General features: G+C 35.4%; 1 protein-coding gene across 2 annotated transcripts in view; it reads left to right on the plus strand.

The window, feature by feature from the left end:
• Positions 1-19,452, plus strand: part of SLIT2 (slit guidance ligand 2) — a 345,517-nt gene that overhangs the window by 278,545 nt on the left and 47,520 nt on the right. For both annotated transcript variants that reach the window (XM_012737490.3, XM_012737492.3), the window contains 4 exons: positions 191-262; positions 732-803; positions 3,100-3,171; positions 5,706-5,869. In XM_012737490.3, the coding sequence (XP_012592944.1) occupies positions 191-262; positions 732-803; positions 3,100-3,171; positions 5,706-5,869 (380 nt within the window). The remainder of the gene's footprint in view (positions 1-190; positions 263-731; positions 804-3,099; positions 3,172-5,705; positions 5,870-19,452) is intronic.

Here is a 19,452-nt window from a genome sequence, read left to right on the forward strand (position 1 = left end):
GTGAATAATTATGAATAACGTTGCAATCTGTTCCAGAGGGTGATCTGGTGTCTTTTTGTTTTCAGATAATAACAGGGCTAGCAACACTGCCATGACTATAAACAAGAAGACCCTTCTGTCTCTAAGAATCACTAATGTTTCCATTGCTGTGGTTAATAGTGGACTCTCTTTCTTTCTTTTTCTCTTTTAGAGACTTAAGTAACAACAGAATAAGCACCCTTTCTAATCAGAGCTTCAGCAACATGACCCAGCTCCTCACCTTGTGAGTGTGAAAGTGTGGTACTGAGAATTCTTTAAGTCATTGGACAGAATGCGTTTTCTAGATGCTTGACACTCTAGTGAACAAGACAGAGTCTCTGGCCTCAGGAAAGTTTCCATTGGGAGAAACAGACAAAGCCTCAATACGTGAACAAATGCAGATATTACAAAAAGTATTGGGTTCTATAAAAGAAACAAAGAATACTTTATGTTTGTGGTGGCATTAGGGGAGATCCTTAAGACAGGCTTCTGGGGAAAGACACCTTCATGAGGGCCAGACGGAAGTATTCTAGGTTATTTTTAGGAAATAAATATGTTGTATTAGGGAGACAACACAAAGTAAAAAAATTGTGTAAATACCCTCAAATTATAACATGCTCTAATAACTCTTTTCTTAACTGTATTATTTTAAAAATATTATTTGACAATTTTCAGATACCTAAATAAAATTAATTGGCATATTATGTTTTCAGAATTCTTAGTTACAACCGCCTGAGATGTATTCCTCCTCGAACCTTCGATGGATTGAAGTCTCTCCGATTACTGTAAGTAGCTTATAGTCAAAATATCTCTTTTCTCAGGGATCTGAGTTTTGGGTTGTCTTTTTTTTTTCTTTTTAGACTGACTCTCGCTCTGTCACCCTGGCTAGAGTGTAGTGGCACCATGTTACTCACTGCAACCTCAAACTCCTGGGCTCAAGTCATCCTCCTGCCTCAGCCTCCTGAGTCGCTGGGACTATAGGAGTTCATCACCATGCCCAGCTATTTTTTTCTATCTTTAATAGAGAAGGGGTCTCTTTCTTGCTAGCTTGGTCTCCAGGAATCCTCCTGCCTCAGCCTCCCAGAGTGCTAGGATTACAGGTGTGAGCCACCGCCTCAGGCCTTGGGTTGTCTTTTTGATGATTTAACTGTTTTGTTGATTGTTGGCTGTTGTAGAATACCTGCATTAGAACTTACTATAAATTTGGAAATAAAAAAACCATATCTTACTGTATCATTGTTCAACAGCTTGAAAATAATAACCTTCCCTTTTGTAATACTTGTTGCTGTCAAATCAAATTTATTTGATTGTATATAACATTAAGATGTGTGTTTTATATAGCTTCAATTAATTTTGAAAGAAATATAGGGAAAATCAACTTCTTCAGAAATTACATAGTACATGAAAACATTTTTACTATAAAATGTACTTCAAAGTATGTGGAATAAAACATGATCCTTAATCCCACTCCCCTACCCCAGAATTAACAATTAAAAGAGTTGAATGTACTCTTCTGGTTCTTTTTCATATACATTTGTTTTTGCATCCTAATATATGTGTGCCCCCAACTAAATAAATTTAAAGAGCCATAAATAGAATATTTTCTTATTCTGCTAGTGGCTATTGTTATTTAACATATTCTTTAGAATGTTTATTTCCGTGCTACTGTATAGAGATATTACTCCACTGTTTAACTGGTACAGAATATTCCATAGGTTAGAGGAACCATACTTATTAAATCATCCTCATCTATACTTAATTTGGTTTAATTACAATTTTCATGAGTACTGTATAGTACTCTCATTAGCATCCTATTATTCATCTTGGTGCAAATGTGCTAGCATAGCACTTCAGCAATGATTTAGTAGAGAGGTACTGTCAAATACAATGAGGATACCAAAAGTAACTGACACATTGTCCCCCAACAAGATTTTGTCAATTTACAAATGTATGTTTCTACCACATGTTCAGTGGAGTACTTTCTTTAAAGCATTCTTGCAAACACTGAATATTATTAATCTTTTTATTTTTTTCTATATGACAGATTGAAAATTATCTTCCGTTTGTGTTTTAATTTGCATTTCCAATTACTAGAGCATTTGACTATATTTTGTTTGCTTATTGAGCATTTGTGCTTCTTATTCTAATGAGCCTGATCATATTATTTTTCCATTTTCTATTAGGTATTTTGTCTTTTTCTTATTAATGTAGATGTGTCTTTATGCATCTACTACTTGATCCTATGCTTGCAGGTCTTTTTATAAAGAAATTAATTCTTGTATGTTATATAAGTTGCAAATATTTCCCATTCTGTTCTTTATATGAAATCTTTTATCTTACAGATATGTTTTATGTTGTCAAAATTTATTATTTTTTTCCTTTATTATTTCTGGATTTTACATAGTGCTTTTGAAATCCTTCCTCATCTCATGTTCATTCATAAAAAGTAAAAATGAACTCTTCTATATTTTCTTTATTTTTTCTTTCTTTTTTTCTTTTCTTTTTATTTCTTTTTATTTTTTTTTTTTGAGATAGGGTCTTGGGTTTTATTCTATCACCTAGGCTGGAGTGCAGTAGCAAGATCATAGCTCACAGCAGCCTCAAACTCCTAGGCTCAAGCAATCCTCCTGCCTCAGCCTTCCAAGTAGCTAGGATTACAAGGGCATACCACCATGCCTAATTTTTAAAAAATTTGTTATACAAATGGAAATTCAATATATTGTCCAGGCTTGTCTTGAACTGGCCTCAAGAAATCCTCCTGCCTTGGCCTCTCCAAATGCTGGGATTACAGGCATATGCCACTATACTTGGCATATTTTTAATACATTTTTAATTTTTATATTTAATTCTTCAATCTGGAATTCATTTTGTGCATATGATGTGAGGTAGAAAGTAACTTTTTGCTTTCCCAAATTAATATCCAGTTGTACCAAAAATATTTATTAACATCAATATTTATTAATAAACTGTCTTTTCTACAATGACTTAAAGTATTTATTTAAAAATCTCATACTTGCATGGGAATTTTTCTGAACTCTCTTGAAATGTAAGAAATTTAATTTTTCTTTTTTTTGCTTTTAGTTCCTTACATGGAAATGACATCTCTGTGGTGCCTGAAGGTGCTTTCAATGATCTTTCTGCATTATCCCACCTGTGAGTACCTAGTTCATAAATGTAGGTTTAGGGTCAAACTCTCCCTAGTAAACGAATTGGGAAAAATCCTGTGCCACTTCTTTTATTGTAATATATTAAGATGTGATTGGCATCATCTTTAAAGAAAATGTGAAGATTTTCAACCTGAATATGGTTACCTCTGCAATATAGCTCTTATTTACCTATCTGACTCTTAAGTCCCATTAGTTCTCTTCGCTCAACTAAAAGTTCTACAAACATTCCCCCCAACTGTACTAGCCTGTGCCTTTTTTCCCATTGTTCTCTGATTCTAGAATATCATTTGCCCTTCAGTTTGGTCTATCCCAACCCTACTTTTCCAAGTCATATCCCAAGTATCAGTAGGCTTCCTTCACGAAGCCTACCCTGATTTTCTCAAACTGCTTTCATTTACATAGCAAATATTACTCAGCATAAGCCGTGAAACCATGCAAAAAAAAATAAATAAATTTGACATGGTTCAAGACTTTCTAGTCTGGTAGTGGAAAACAGCCAAATCCTTATATTGGGTGAAATGGTTTTCTTTTGTGTTTTCTTTCATAGCAACCTGTTTGAATTTCTATACTTTTAGGAAGTACAGTAAAACATTTTTAAAAATATGTAATAAATGGGGTCCAAAAACCCCATTTGGGCTGAATTTCCATCATTCCATCAAAGTTCAGGAAGCAGCCCTGGGATCCAAAGCCTCCTAGGGTGATGCTGAGTTTGGTGCCACCTGGTGGCAGCTATCTGCTTCTGCTTAAATATCAAAGTCAGTGGGGACCCAGTTGTCTAGGAGAGGTTATCTACCATAGTCTCTCCCAGCTGTGCACTCCCCTACAAACACTCAAACTTCAAGAAGATAAGAGTTTTAGAAAATTTTAAAAAGGGGATGAATGGAGAATAGAATCCAAGTCAGTCATGTTAATGTGAATTTGCCTCTTAGGGCATGTGTTATCAGTATAGGTTTTTGTGTATACATTGCTTAGACTGTCTGGTGCCTACTAAGATTCCTTCCACTAAATTACTAGGTCCTGGAAGGCAAAACTTCCACTTTTTCACCTTTGAGTCTCAGCACCTGCATCAGTGTTGATATCACAGTTAGTCCTTTACAAACACTGTGGCTGCCCTGTGCATGAGATACAGTGTCCATGAAGCTCTAGTTCAGGGTGTAGGGCTGGCAGAGAATGCAGCAAAAAGAGCTCTGCTTTAGTCACTTTTTCCACTTCCTCCTCTGTCACAGTAAGGACTTAGCAAATGTCAGCAGAGATGAGACCAGATGACTCAAAAGCATCATTTTGCTCACTTTTAATTTAGTAGGATTTGAATCTGACATACACATATGAGTATAACATTCACTACATTCAAATTTTTAGTTAAAGCCGGGCATTAAAACTGCCATAATACAAAGTATTGAGATATATTTTGGGAGTTGTCTAAAACAGAGTAAGATTAATTATGCTTAGCCTGAAGACCTAGCAGTATTACTAATCATAAGTCAATTATAAATCAGAATTAATCAGTTTTAAAATGTTATTTTATGTATCTACTACTTGTCCCCAAGCTTGACAAGTCTATGATCCCACTGAATAGCTTCTCTGGTCTCAGTTTATTAATCTGTAAAGCAGATTATTGATAATATTGACCTCACAAAGTTACTGTTTGGAATAAAATGAGGTAAATCATGTAAATATTACTTAGCCCAGCTCTTGCATATAGTAAGAGTGCAATAAATGTTAGCTATTATTTTGATTGCTTTGCTATCACTACTACTGCTTATATGAGTAGGAACCATATAATGAAAGATTTTGCAAAGGAACAGACACCCAATGTAGGTCCACATCAGCTCTGGTGAAGTAGCTTGAGATATCTTTAGTATTTCATACCTTCATGCTCTTTTTTATCTCTGTACCATTATACTTGCTAGTCCTTTACCTGAAATATCCTTCTCAACCTTTCCCATCAACTCTAACTATCCCACATAGTTTAGACATTCTTAACCATTAGCATGTGCCTCCACCGAAATGTCAGTCTATTTATTCGTACATACTTCTACTGTAGTACTTCTAATAAAAATTACTTATGCCTGTGAGCGTATGCGAATCTCCTCAGCAGGAGGAGTTTTTTGGACGGAAGAATAGTGCTTTATTCATATTTGGGTCCTCAGAATCTTGCATAGTGATTGAGTTCTCAGGAAATACTTGGTGAGTGCAGGATGTATTAATGCACTTAGGGTGTGCTTACACCCGGTGTGAGCCTGTCTCTGAAAACACAGGGATTCCTTGGAAAGCACAGATAAGTGTTAACACTGGTGACAACTCACTGAATCCCAGCTGCACATCATTCGGGAAAATGGGAATCCACATTGTCTCTATTTTCTACTAAATTGTTATCCTCAATAAATCTGTAGGGATTTTCTACTGAGCAACACTTTGAATTCTGTTCCTGTAGGAAATAATACTTCCATACTTGTGTGTGTGTGTGTGTGTGTGTGTATGTGTGTGTGTGTTTGTGCTTTTGTGGTGTTGTTTTTCCAGAGCAATTGGAGCCAACCCTCTTTACTGTGATTGTAACATGCAGTGGTTATCCGACTGGGTGAAGTCGGAGTATAAGGAACCCGGAATTGCCCGTTGTGCCGGCCCTGGAGAAATGGCAGATAAACTATTACTTACAACTCCCTCCAAAAAATTTGCATGTCAAGGTATGGTTTTTAATCATCTGTACTTCTTTTTAATAATTACTGTATTGAATACAAAAGAAAACGACAACCATTTGGCCACTTGACTTCAAAGGTATAGTTGAAAAGCCCAGTAAATAATTATTTTCTCCACCGATGATTGAACAAGACAGAGCAGTTACCTGAGGTGCCCAAGTAAAGAACTAGGCTTTTTCAAATAAATCTCAAAAATAGTCCATTGGAAATGACTGTGTTTTCTTGAAAATGTATGAAAAATGTGGAGTACACAATTTCTGGAAATGCCTTTCATAGCCTCTAACAAGTAAAATGTTTTGCTTTTGCCTTGTCTGAACATATACCCTGCTCTAGGGCTGCCAGGGCCCTGTGGCTTCCTGATACCAGGTAAGGAGAAATGGGCCTCCCAAACGTTCAAGTGTTCAGCCCAAACCTTCTGACTTGCCTCGTGTGCTGCAGATTTTGTGTCAATGTTCCTATTCCATGCTTGTTTGTATTCCTTTCCTTTACCTCTGTTTTATGTATTTGCAAATTCCGAATAGTGTCTTAATAACAAATATTATCTTCTTCTTTTATTACAAGAGTGATTATGTGCCCAATATACAATCTAAATAGGAAAATCTAAACAATGTGAAATTTTAGTTCTGCAAAAGGAAATAAAATTAACCATTAATCAGACTACTTAAATATAACCGCTATTAAACTTTTTTTGTGTGTATCTGTCTAGTCAAATATATGGATTTAGGTTTCTTACAATAAGTGGAAGAGAAAGCTATTATTATTCTTAGATTGTAGATTTTTCGGGAGAGCCACTCAATTATCAGATGGAGGAGGAGAGAAATTCTTGAGAATTCTAAATGTACAATCAGAAAATGTTGATTAAACATGTTTTATGTATAAAACTAAATTTTATCTATTGTGGAACACAGAGAAGTTGATGGTATAGTCTTTCCTTCCAAAGATTTGCAAACCTAGATGAAAAGATGAGCTTTCAGCACTTGAACATTTATGTAAGAAAAACATATGTAAGTGGGTAATATTATGATGTGGGTCACGGTATGAGCTCTGAAGCCTAGACTGGCAGAAGCCAAATTCCAGCTTCGGCTCTTTAGTACCCCAGGTCGCCTTAGCCAGTGTATGCCTCAGTTTTCTCACGTTCAGGTGGAAGTGAGGCTAGTGTCAATCTGAAAGGGCTTTATGAACATTACATGAGTTAGTGTGTGTAAAACATACTGCCTCACACACGGTAACATTCAATGTAGGTTACTGCTAATTGTATTTTTATAACATTTCAAAACACCACAAAAATGGTGATGTGAAACATTCCATGATTTATTAATAAGAGAAGGAATTTTCAAAAAACTATACACTCCCCCAAACACTTTTAAGTTGGCAAATGGTTGCAGAAGATGTAATTGACAGCACATTGTGAATATTGAAATTGTAAAACAAAACTTATCTATTATTCTTTTAAATGTATTTGGTGGAATCTTAATACCAGAGCTAATTTTAAAAGAGACAAAAGCAAGATCCTCCTTAATATACTACATTGTTCCTTTTCCGTCACCTTCCATTTTTCTCCTTGAATTCCTATTTCTAGTACCTCAGAAAATTGTATATCGTTCTTTGTTACCAAAAAAAGTGCATAATTTGCATTTTTAAAATGTTCTGACACCAAAAGTCTGTAAGTTTTTACATTTTTATCTGAATTGAATTATTGCTATTAATACTGGTATACTGTTGGTTGAAACATCATAATTGTTTATTAATATTTTAGCATTTTATTACAAATTGAAAGTAAAATGTTATGGCAATGCCTCTCTGCAATTATGTGCATTGATTACAAAAATCATTCCAAAATAACTGGTATTTCAACTTGTTCTTTTGCAATCCTCGATGTTTTCCTTGGGGCAGTGCCCATGATAAGTTTCTGGTGGGCTGAGAGACCATCCTTTTGTAAAGTGGGAGAGAGATGATTGTCAAAGGGAAGGGGGGCTGGTGAAACTGACATAAAACCTTATTCTTAGGCATGTTATTGGACAGATTACATGGGGAAGTTGAGAAACTGCACACTGATTCCCTTATACTTCTCTGTGACCTGTGATACTCATACTTCATTTTGAAGGATGCTGGTATATATCTGTATTTCTTAAAGTTTATAATTACCTGGAGATATTTCTTGAAAAAAAATTCATAACACAAATTTGAGAAAAGCTACATACTAATATTCTACTCTTAAAGCATCACAGTTTATGTTAATTTATTAAATGTTCTCAGAAGTCCAATACAGATGTAACAGGCATACCTCATTTTATTGTGCTTTCACAGATATCACATTTATTTTTTTTACAAATTGAAGGTTTATGGCAAACCTATGTCAGGCAACTCTATTGACACCATTTTCCCAACAGCATGTGCTCACTTCTTGTCTCTGGGTCACATGTTGGTAACTTTCAAAATTTTCAGACTTTTTCATTATCATTATATCTGTCATGGTGATCAGTCCTCAATGATCTTTGATGTTGCTACTGTAATTGTTTGGGAGCACCACAAACCGTGTCCATATAAGATGGCAAATTGAATAAATATTGTGTGTTCTGACTGCTCCACTGACTGTCCCTTCCTTCATCTCTGGCCTCCCTATTCCCTGAGACACAAAAATATTGCAATTAGGACAACTGCTTACCCTACAATAGCCTCGTAAAGTGTTCAAATGAAGAGTTCCACATCTCTCACTTTAAATCAAAAGCTAGAAATTATTAGGCTTACTGAGGAAGGTATATCAAAAGCTGAGATAGGCTGAAAGCTAGGCCTCTTGCGCCATGTAATCAAGTTGTGAATGCAAAACTACAGTTATTGAAGGAAATTAAAAGTGCTACTCCAGTGAACACATGAATGATAACAAAGCAAAATAGCCTTATTGCTAGTAGGGAGAAAGTTTTAATGGTCTGGAAAGAAGATCAAACCAGTCACAACATTCCTTTAAGCCAAAGCCTAATCCAGAGCAAGGCCCTTACTCTCTTTAATTCTATAGAAGCTGAGAAAGGTGAGGAAGCTGCTGAAGAAAATTCTGAGGCTTACATAATGTTGCTGAAAAGAAGCATCTTTATAACAGAAAGGTGCAAAGTAAAGCAGCAAGTTCTGATGTAGAAGCTGTAGCAAGATATGCAGAAGACCTAGTTAAGATCATTGATGAAGGTGGCTACACTAAACAACAGATTTTCAGTGCAGACAACGCAGCCTTCTAGTTGAAGGAACTGTCATCTAGGACTTGCATAGTGAGAGAGAAGAAGTCAGTGCCTGGCTTCAAAGATTCAAAAGACAGGCTGGCTCTCTTGTTAGGAGCTAATGCGGCTGGTGACTTTAAATCGAAGCCAGTGCTCATTGACCATTCCAGAAATCCTAGGGCCCTTAACAATTATGCTAAATCTATTCTGCCTGTGTTCTATAAGTTGACCAACAAAGCCTAAATGATAGTGCATCTATTTATATCATGGTTTACTGAATATTTTAAGCCCACTGTTGACACTTATTGCTCAGAAAAAAAAAATCCTTTGAAAATATTACTGCTCATTGATAATGCACCTGATCACTCAAGAACTCTGATGGAGATGTACAAAGAGATTAATGTCTTTTCATAGCTGTTGACACAGCATTTATTCTTCAGTCAATGGTTCAAGCAGTAATTTGGATTTTAAACTTTTTATTTAACAAATATATTTCATAAGGCTATAAGTTGCCATACATAGTGATTTCTCTTATGGATCTGAGCAAAGTAAATTAAAAACTTTCTGGAAAGGATTAACTATTCTAGATGCCATTAAGATCATTTGTGATTTATGGGAAGAAGTCTAAATATCAACATTAACAGGAGTTTAGAAGAAATAGATCCTGAAGGTGTAATTGAATTGCTGCAATCCTGTGATAAAACTTGAATAGATGAGGAGTTTCTTCTTATAAATAAGCAAAGAATGTAATTTCTTGAGATGGAATCTACTCATGGAGAAGATGCTGTGAAGATGTTGTCATTGTCGAAATGACAACAAAGGATTTAGAATATTGCATAAACTTAGTTGATAAAGCAGAGTTTGAGAGCACTGACTCCAATTTTGAAAGAAATTCTACTATGGGTAAAATGCTATCTAACAGCATCACATGCTACAGAGAAATCTTTCATGAAAGGAAAAAATCCGTTGATGTTGGCAAACTTCAGTGTTGTCATGTTTTAAGAGATTGCCGCAGCCACCTTAAATTACAGCAACCACCACCCTGAAAAGTCAGCAGCCATCAACATTGAGGCAAGACCTTCCACCAACAACAAAATTAAGACTTGCTGAAGCCTCACATAATTGTTAGCATTTTTTAGCAATAGAGTATTTTTAATTAAACTACATAGATTACCTTTTTTAGACATAATGCTATTACACACTTAATAGACTATAGTATAGTGTAAATACAACTTTTATGTGCACTAAGAAATAAAAAAGTTCTTGTGAATCTCTTTATTGCAATATTCAATTTACTTCTGTGGTCTGGAATGGAACCTGCAGTATCTCATGCCTGCACATATGTACATACCTAAAGATTTTTGTAACTCAAGATTTATATAACTAATTTTTGTTTTATTTAATGATGATAGCATCTCGTGTACTTAGTGTAGCATGAATGGAAATATGCTTGAGGGTACATTGGTCCTTATCAGCACTGCTCAATTAAAACTTCCTGCAATGATAGAAATGTTCCACATCTTCACTGTCCAACATGGTAGTCACTAGACACTTGTGGTTATTGAGCACTTAAAATATGGCTAATGTGACTAGCAAAATGAATTCTTAATTTAATTTTGTTTTAGGTTTTGTTTTAGGTTCATTTAAACTTAAATATCCACAATGTGGCTAGTGGCTATCATATTAGATAACGTAGTTGCTACAAGAACTCAGAGGAAGAGATCATGTCAAAGGAAGGTGACTGTGAAAGTTTAGTAGTATGAGTGAGTCCAAGCCAGCTGTTTGGACTAGCAGACAACTGTGAGGGTAGTGCTACAGGTGGGCAGAACTGGAGGAGCAGAGCTGCACTGTCAGAGAGTTCTGGACCTGTTCCAGTGCCACCAGAAAACAGTTGAGCTGAGACTTCTTAATTGACAGATGATATAAGGCCCCAAATCTATCAGCTCAACTGTGGTAGTTTAGTTCACTAAATTATCAAATCAACAGATTACATATATTTCAAAGTATACCTTAAATTAGCATGCATATAAGCCAGTTGACAAGCAATGTGGACACTCAACAAATAGAGCGCAGTTGCACTTAGCAGACTTCGGGGTTTACACATTTTCTCTATAGTTTAATATAATTTTAGAGTCATAGCAAGCAGTGAAACTCATAATGCCCTCTGCCAGCATTTGTTTCAGCATTTGTCAAAATATTGTGAAGTGCCATTGTCTTATTAAGGCTCTGCTAACTTAACATTTATGACAATTAAGACTAAATCTTTGCCACTCCTACTGCTACTGTTACTACTACTACTGTTAAAAACAACAATAGCTAACTTCTGTTGAGTGGTTGGATGATGCTGAGCACTTTACATAGATTTTTATCTCTTTTAATCTTTCCATCATTCTTGTAGTAAATACTAACCTCTCCCCATTTGAGAGATATTTACACAAAATAAATGATTGATAGAAGGCAAAGTATTTTAATCTATTAACTAAAATAATTCAGTCAAGGAAATCTACTGAGTACCATGCTATGGCACATACATGCTTTATGAGCTTGAAAGCAATAAAATAATATTTCTTTACATATTTTATGTTTGTGGTATTGATATTTTAATTTAACTTTTCCTATAGTTATGTCAGTCTAATGTTTTTTATATTATTCATGAAAATTATGTAAATTTAAACTCCCAATATCAAGGTTTCAAATTACAGCAGGAAGATGAATATTCTTTATTTGAAGACATGTTTACATTCTTCTATTTAAATATAATTTAAATGATTTTTTCTTCTAGGAAAGGCTATGCTGTTATTTGGAGTGATTAATTCTTCCAGTAAAATGTTTGTCCTACATTTTTCAGAGTATTTTCTTTATGGCATACTCTCATAGTTTGGATGTACAGCACAACTAAATGGACAGGAAGAAATAGATTATCAGAACATATTTAATTAAAACCCAGATAGAGCATTCTTGAATTGTAAGCAGATGGTCATGACTTGTCTCTATAACCCAAATGCCCTGTCTCCATCTTTTAAATATAAGATGAAGATAGAGTGATGAAGAAGTCTGCAATAAAACAGAGGTTTTTGTCCTCCCCAGGTTTTCGTTAATAAAATCAACATGGAGAGTGGAACATTGCTCATTTCCAATATTCCCTTTATTGCTTTTGGTTCAGGTAGATTTAGCTATACAGGCAGCTAAACTTTTTTTTTTATTTGACAGACATTTGTGAAAGATTTACATGTGCTAAGGAATGAGCAGTCTAATAGAAATGAATGACGTATTCCTTCATTCATTCAACAGATATTATTCAAATTCCTAGTATGTAACATCACGATTTTGGGGTATTAGAAATACAACAATAAACAATGCAGAGTAAAACTTCTGTTCTCACGGAGCTTATATTTTACTGATAGATATGTTTAAGCAGATAATTATAATCAACACAGAAGTTTGGTGATAGAAATATGTGTGTAGCCATACCAAATAATCATGGAGTTGTAACTGATACAGTAGGATCCATAAGACCATCAGGAAATTCTTATTGTGAGTCAAGTGGAACTGAGAGTATAACTCAGACGGGGAGAGGAAGTCCCAGCAGGAAGGTGTCTGGCAGCCAGGAGCTCAAGAAATGAGACAGGGATATGGTGCTAAATATACTTCTTTACCTTATTTGTAAAGGCCAGCTAACAGATCAAGGGAACCGAAACCTTTATAAATTTCAAGGTAATCAACATTTTACCATGCTGTCATTGATCTCTTCCTCTAATTTTATATGTTAAGAATCCTCTAGATTCTTGAATTTCTGGGGAAAATTTCACATCTCTTAACAATAACATTGTAATACTACAACATCTTCCTTTTGGGGGGGGAGTTTTTGATAAGGTTGAGTGAGGGCTTTTACGTCTCAAAATTATTGATTGATAGAGTCTCTAGTCATTTAATTAAGTATGAAGGTAGTTAAAATAAATTTCGCCTAAACTGGAGGGGAAAAAAAATCACTAGTTAAATTAATTTTGAAGCATTATGTAGAACTTCCTCAAATCCTTTTTACATTTTCAAACTTTGCATCACTAGCACATAGTTGTAACTTTTATGACTTTGAAATAACCTTTTTGGGGGGACTTTGATTTGCTCAATGGCTAAAGAGAATGTTCAGATCGGGTTATCTTCCAAAAGCACCAATTTTTAAAAAGAAAAAGCAACTATTGTTTATTATACTTTTTGAAACTTAAAATTCTGTGATAATTTTAACAGATATTTACTTCAATAAGTGAAGAGAACCAACAGTTAATGCTCTGTTTCTAAATATTTTATATGTATATTCTCTCTGAAACAAGAATTTCATAAAATAATTATTATTCTTTCCACTTAATTTTAATTCAAGAAGTTCATTTACTGGGCCTAAGGTCACATGTAAATGTAGCAAATGGCAAAGCCTGGTAATCCCAGAGGTGTAATAATTTAGCCTTTGTCTTTGTAGTTAACCATTTATGTAATGCAAATTTACAAAATTTTAACTCCCATAATCTGGTGACTGTCTCCACTCCTCCAATGAAACTAGAAAGATACCAAGGACTTCTGTCTTATCAATTTCAGTGGCATATTTTTAATTATCTTTATTTGGTCTTTTTTCATCTTAGACTATGGTGGCTATTGTTCCTTTCACTATATTCTCTTGGCCTCTTCATTCCTTTTGCTTTTTCACCCACACTTTAATGTAGACATATGTGGAGTTCTATCCTTAGCTCTATGAAATTCTCAATTGATTTCAATCCATGACTTCAAATATCTAGCCATGACTTTTCTTACGAACCTCGGATTTATATTCCCATTCACTCAGTGTATTTCTCTCCCTTGACTGTTTGCAGAAACTTAAAACACATATTCTACGACATGCATTCTCATTCCCCACATTCATTCTCTATTTGATGCATGTATATCTCTAATGCTGAACTACAAGTTTTTCCAGAAACTCAAGCATTTCACTTGGCTCTGATCTCTCTAAACTTAGCTGAATGACTGGCACAAAGTAGATCCTCAATAAATATTTGATAAATGGATGACTTAATAATGAAATGTTAACAACATGCATTTGATACCAGTGCTTAATACAGTAGCAAGTGGAGCACAGAATCATAGATTTTAAATAAAAAATTCCTTTTAGTTAATTATGCCCAACATCATATATCTCCTACATGTTTTCTGAGTTTTCTTTGATGTAACTCTGACTTTATACAAGGACAGTGCAATAGGATTTTGTTATTTGACACATGTTTTCAAGGGATGCCAGAATGAAGGGAGACTCTGGGATATAGTTAGAAATTTTTGTCTGGAGCTTTTAGTAATAAATCAAAGGGAGATACTATTCTCAGTGGGTAGCAAGATTGGTGTCAGGTGAATAACTAGTGATTTGAGTCAAGTAAGCAAGTCTGCCTACAAGCATTAATGGATTTTAGGTCCAGCAGTTTTTCCATTAAAGATTAAAGTAACTGACAGAGACAGATTGTTAACCAAGCTTTCTTCTCATTTTCACTTTGAATTATTAAGCTTAACACACCTCCACCCATATAGCTGATACTGTAGTGCTCTCTTAAGTCAAGATCCAATCTAAAATCAAGCCAGTTAGCCTAGACTGGCCTTCTTCAATTCAGTGACAGTCCTAAGGATCTGTATCCCTGAAACAAGAGTTCTTTTCTCTTCTGTGGCACATGTCTCATGAGGGCTAATTTGTTGACAATATTTTAACATTTCTTGGAACCAGTTAGCTTTAGAAAGGAGAAAAGCTTGAAGATTGTAGATCCTTACCAAGCAGCAAGTCAAGAACACAGAAAACCTCTGCTGCTCCTGAAAGCTGTGCTGTCATTTCTGGTGCTTGTCCACACCAAATTTACAAAGCATAGTTGTGTTCCTTAACAGCATAAAGTCACCAATTCTCAGTGTCATTCCCAATGGTAATTATCTGTTTATGCCCACTTTCATTCCCAGTGGGTTTCATGTTAGTCCCTATAGTTTCTCCATATTTTGGCAGTTCCTAGCATATATCGAAAGTACTAAGGGAACTTGTCATGAATAGGTAAATGGCAAGCTCTGGTTTGCCTTTGCCTGTGTTGAAATTTGGACAAGGAAACAAAGAACTTCCTCTCTCCTTTTAAGGAAAACTCTTGTTCTCTCCACCCATTCTGACTCTCTGAAAGTCTAGGAAAGAGTGACATTACTCACTGTGACTTCTATACTTGATCTCACTAGGTTCCCCGCCTGACATTCATTAACATCTCATTTAATGCTTCAAACAGCCCCTTGGGGTGGCTGCCATTATCCTAATAATACACACTTGAGTGGCAAATCTGACGTACTAACTTTGGTTGATGGACTTCAGATTCTGTGCCCAAGATTGCTGTGTATGATGCTAGAAGACTTTTCTAATTCCTGTTCCTGGACATCTTTTCATGGGGGAATAATCAAGTGTGCAAAATTCTATGATTATTGGTTTACCTCTGGAAAACTATGCTAACTCTTCTACCATTTTATGATGGCTTTATTTAGCATCTTCCTTTAGCTCTGATATGATCTCCCTATTATCTTATAGGTAGTATTTAAACAGATTAAAGATGTCATTTCCCTTGAATAAGAAGATTGCAAGAGAGAATCTCTGAGAAAGTGTACTGGATGGGAAATAAATTACAAGTTAGAGACAAGTAGAAGATGTTAGATATATTTAGAAGAGGAGCAAAATATGGAGGGGAGATGAGTGAGAAGGGAGACCTAGGTAAGGGTAAACAAGATAAACAACCTTCTGCTGAATGATCACTGCATAAATGAGGAAATCAAGATGGAAATCAAAAGATTCTTTGAACTAAACGACAAAGGTAACACAAGTTACCAAAACCTGTGGGACACAGCTAAAGCAGTCCTGAGAGGAAAGTTTATTTCCATAAATGCCTGTATCCAAAAGTTGAAAAGTTCACAAATAGGCAACCTAATGAATTGTCTCAAAGAGCTGGAAAAAGAAGAACAGACCAACCCCAAACCCAGCAGAAGAAGTAAAATCATTAAGATCAAATGAGAACTAAACAAAATTGACAACAGGGAAACTATATGGAAGATTAATAAAACAAAAAGTTAGTTCTTTGAAAAAATAAACAAAATTGACACACCATTGGCTAGAAAAGCAAAAAAGAAAAATCTCTAATAGCTCCATCAGGAATAATAAAGGAGAAATCACAACTGATGCCACGGAGATGCAAGATATAATTTATGAGTACTACAGAAACCTCTATGCACACAAACTGGATAATGTGGAGGATATGGACAATTTCTTAGAAACACACACCCTCCCTAGGCTCAACCAGGAAAAAATAGAATTCCTGAACAGACCAATATCAAGTACTGAAATTGAAACAGCAATAAAAAAACCTTCCTAAAAAGAAAAGTCCCGGACCAGATGGTTTCACACCTGAATTTTACCACACATACAAAGAAGAACTAGTGCCTATCATGCAGAAATTATTCCACAACATCGAGAAGGATGGAATCCTCCCCAACACATTTTATGAAGTGAAAATAACCCTGATACCAAAACCAGGAAAGGATGCAACAAAAAAAGAAAACTACAGACCAATATCCCTTATGAATATAGATGCAAAAATTCTCAACAAAATCCTAGCCAATCAAATCCAGGTGCTTGTCAAGAAAATAATTCATCACAACCAAGTGGGCTTCATCCCAGGGATGCAGGGATGGTTCAACATACGCAAATCTATAAATGTAATTCACCATATAAACAGAAGCAAAAACAAAGACCATCTGATCCTATCAATAGATGCAGGGAAAGCATCTGACAAAATTCAACACCCTTTTATGATAAGAATGCTCAACAAAATAGGCATAGAAGGGGCTTACCTAAAAATGATACAAGCCATATATGACAAACCCACAGCCAATATCATACTGAATGGGCAAAAATTGAAAGCATTCTGACTTAGAACTGGAATAAGACAAGGTTGCCCACTATCTCCACTTCTGTTCAACATAGTGCTGGAAGTCCTCACTACAGCAATCAGACAAGAGAGCAGAATTAAGGGTGTCCAAATGGGAGCAGAAGATATCAAACTCTCACTCTTTGCTGATGACATGATATCATACGTAGAAAACCCCAAAGATTCAACCATGAGACTCTTTGATCTGATAAATGAATTTGGCAAAGTCTCAGGATACAAAATCAATACACAGAAATCAGAGGCATTCATATACACCAACGACAGTAAAAGTAAGAACCAAATCAAAGACTCAATTCCCTTCAAAATATCAACAAAGAAAATAAAGTACCTTGGAATATACTTAACTAAGGAGGTAAAAGACCTCTATAGGGAGAACTATGAAACACTGAAGAAGGAAATAGCAGAGGATGTAAACAGATGGAAGAATATACCATGCTCATGGGTCAGCAGAATCAACATTGTTAAAATGTCAATACTACCCCAAATGACCTACTGAGTCAACGCGATACCTATCAAAATACCACCATCATTTTTCACAGATATAGAAAAAATAATTTTACACTTCGTATGGAACCAGAAAAGACCGTGTAATAGCAAAATCAATCCTAGGCAATAAAAACAAAATAGGAGGTATCAATTTACCAGACTTCAAACTATACTACAAGGCTATCGTCATTAAAACAGCTTTTTACTGGCACAAGAACAGGGACATTGACCAGTGAAACAGAACAGAGAACTCAGATATAAAACCATCCTCATATAGCCAACTAATCTTCTACAAAGCAGACAAAAACATACACTGGGGAAAAGAATCCTTATTCAATAAATGGTACTGGGAAAACTGGATAGCCACATGTAGAAGACTGAAACAAGACCCACACCTTTCACCTCTCACAAAAATCAACTCATGCTGGGTAACAGACTTGAACCTTCGGTGTGAAACTATTAGAATTCTATAGGAAAACATTGGAAATACTCTTCTAGACATTGGCCTAGGCAAAGAATTTATGAAGAAGACCCCAAAGGCAATTACAATAGCAACGAAAATAAACAAATTGGGACTTGATCAAATTAAAAAGCTTCTGCACAGCCAAAGAAACTGTCAAGATAGCAAACAGACAACCAACAGAATGGGAGAAAAATTTTGCAAGCTACACATCTGATAAAGAGCTGATAACTAGAATCTATTTAGAACTCAGGAAAATCAGCAAGAAAAAAATCAAACAACTCTATCAAAAAATGGGCAAAGGACATGAACAGAAACTTCTCAAAAGAAGACAGAATAATGGCCAACAAACATATGAAAAAATGTTCAACATCTCTAATCATCAGGTAAATGCAAATCAAAACCACAATGAGGTATCACTTAACTCTAGTGAGAATGGCCTTTATCAAAAAGTCCCCAAACAACAAATGCTGGCGTGGATGTGGAGAGAGAGAAACACTCCTACACTGCTGATGGGACTGCAAACTAGTTCAACCTCTATGGAAAGCAATATGGAGATACCTCAAAGCGATACAAGTAGATCTACCATTTGATCCAGCAATTCCACTACTGGGAATCTACCCAAAAGATCAAAAGTCACTTTATGAAAAAGACACCTGCACTCAAATGTTTATAGCACCACAATTCACAATAGCAAAGCTGTGGAAACAACCCAAGTGCCCATCAATTCATGAGTGGATTAATAAAATGTGGTATATGTATACCATGGAGTACTACTCAGCCATAAGAAACAATGGTGATATAGCACCTCTTGTATATTATTGGATACAGCTGGAACCCATTCTACTAAGTGAAGTATCTCAAGAATAGAAAAACCAGCACCACATGTACTCACCAGCAAATTGGTATTAACGGATCAACACCTAAGTGGACACATAGGAGTAACATTTATCAGGTGTCGGGAGGGTGGGAGGGGGGAGGAGGGGATGGGTATATGCAACCACATCGAGTAAGATGTGCAACATTTGGGGGATAGACACACTTGAAGCTCTTACTTGGGGGGGGGAGGGTATGGGCAATATATGTAACCTTAACGCTTGTATCCCAATAATACACTGACATAAAAATAAATAAATAAAAAATCACATCCTAAGAAGGATATTTAAGTGAAATTATGATTTAAATAGGAAAAGGAATTAAATTATTTTAAGACATTTGGACATATCAGGGGATCCTGCTATTTGGAATTTATTTGACTTAGAAACATCTTTTGGATTATCCTTCACTCAAACTGAAGTAGTAGAAATAAGAAATTATCTTTGAAGAACTGAATTTAAAAGAAGGATATGAAAAAAGTAGAAGCAAATGGAATGGTCGCCAACTTTACCATTGAGAGAGTTGATAGTGATGAACTTTACCAACAGAGGAAGT

The sequence above is a fragment of the Microcebus murinus genome, chromosome 3 (assembly GCF_040939455.1).
Source record: "Microcebus murinus isolate Inina chromosome 3, M.murinus_Inina_mat1.0, whole genome shotgun sequence".
Lineage (NCBI taxonomy): Eukaryota > Metazoa > Chordata > Mammalia > Primates > Cheirogaleidae > Microcebus > Microcebus murinus.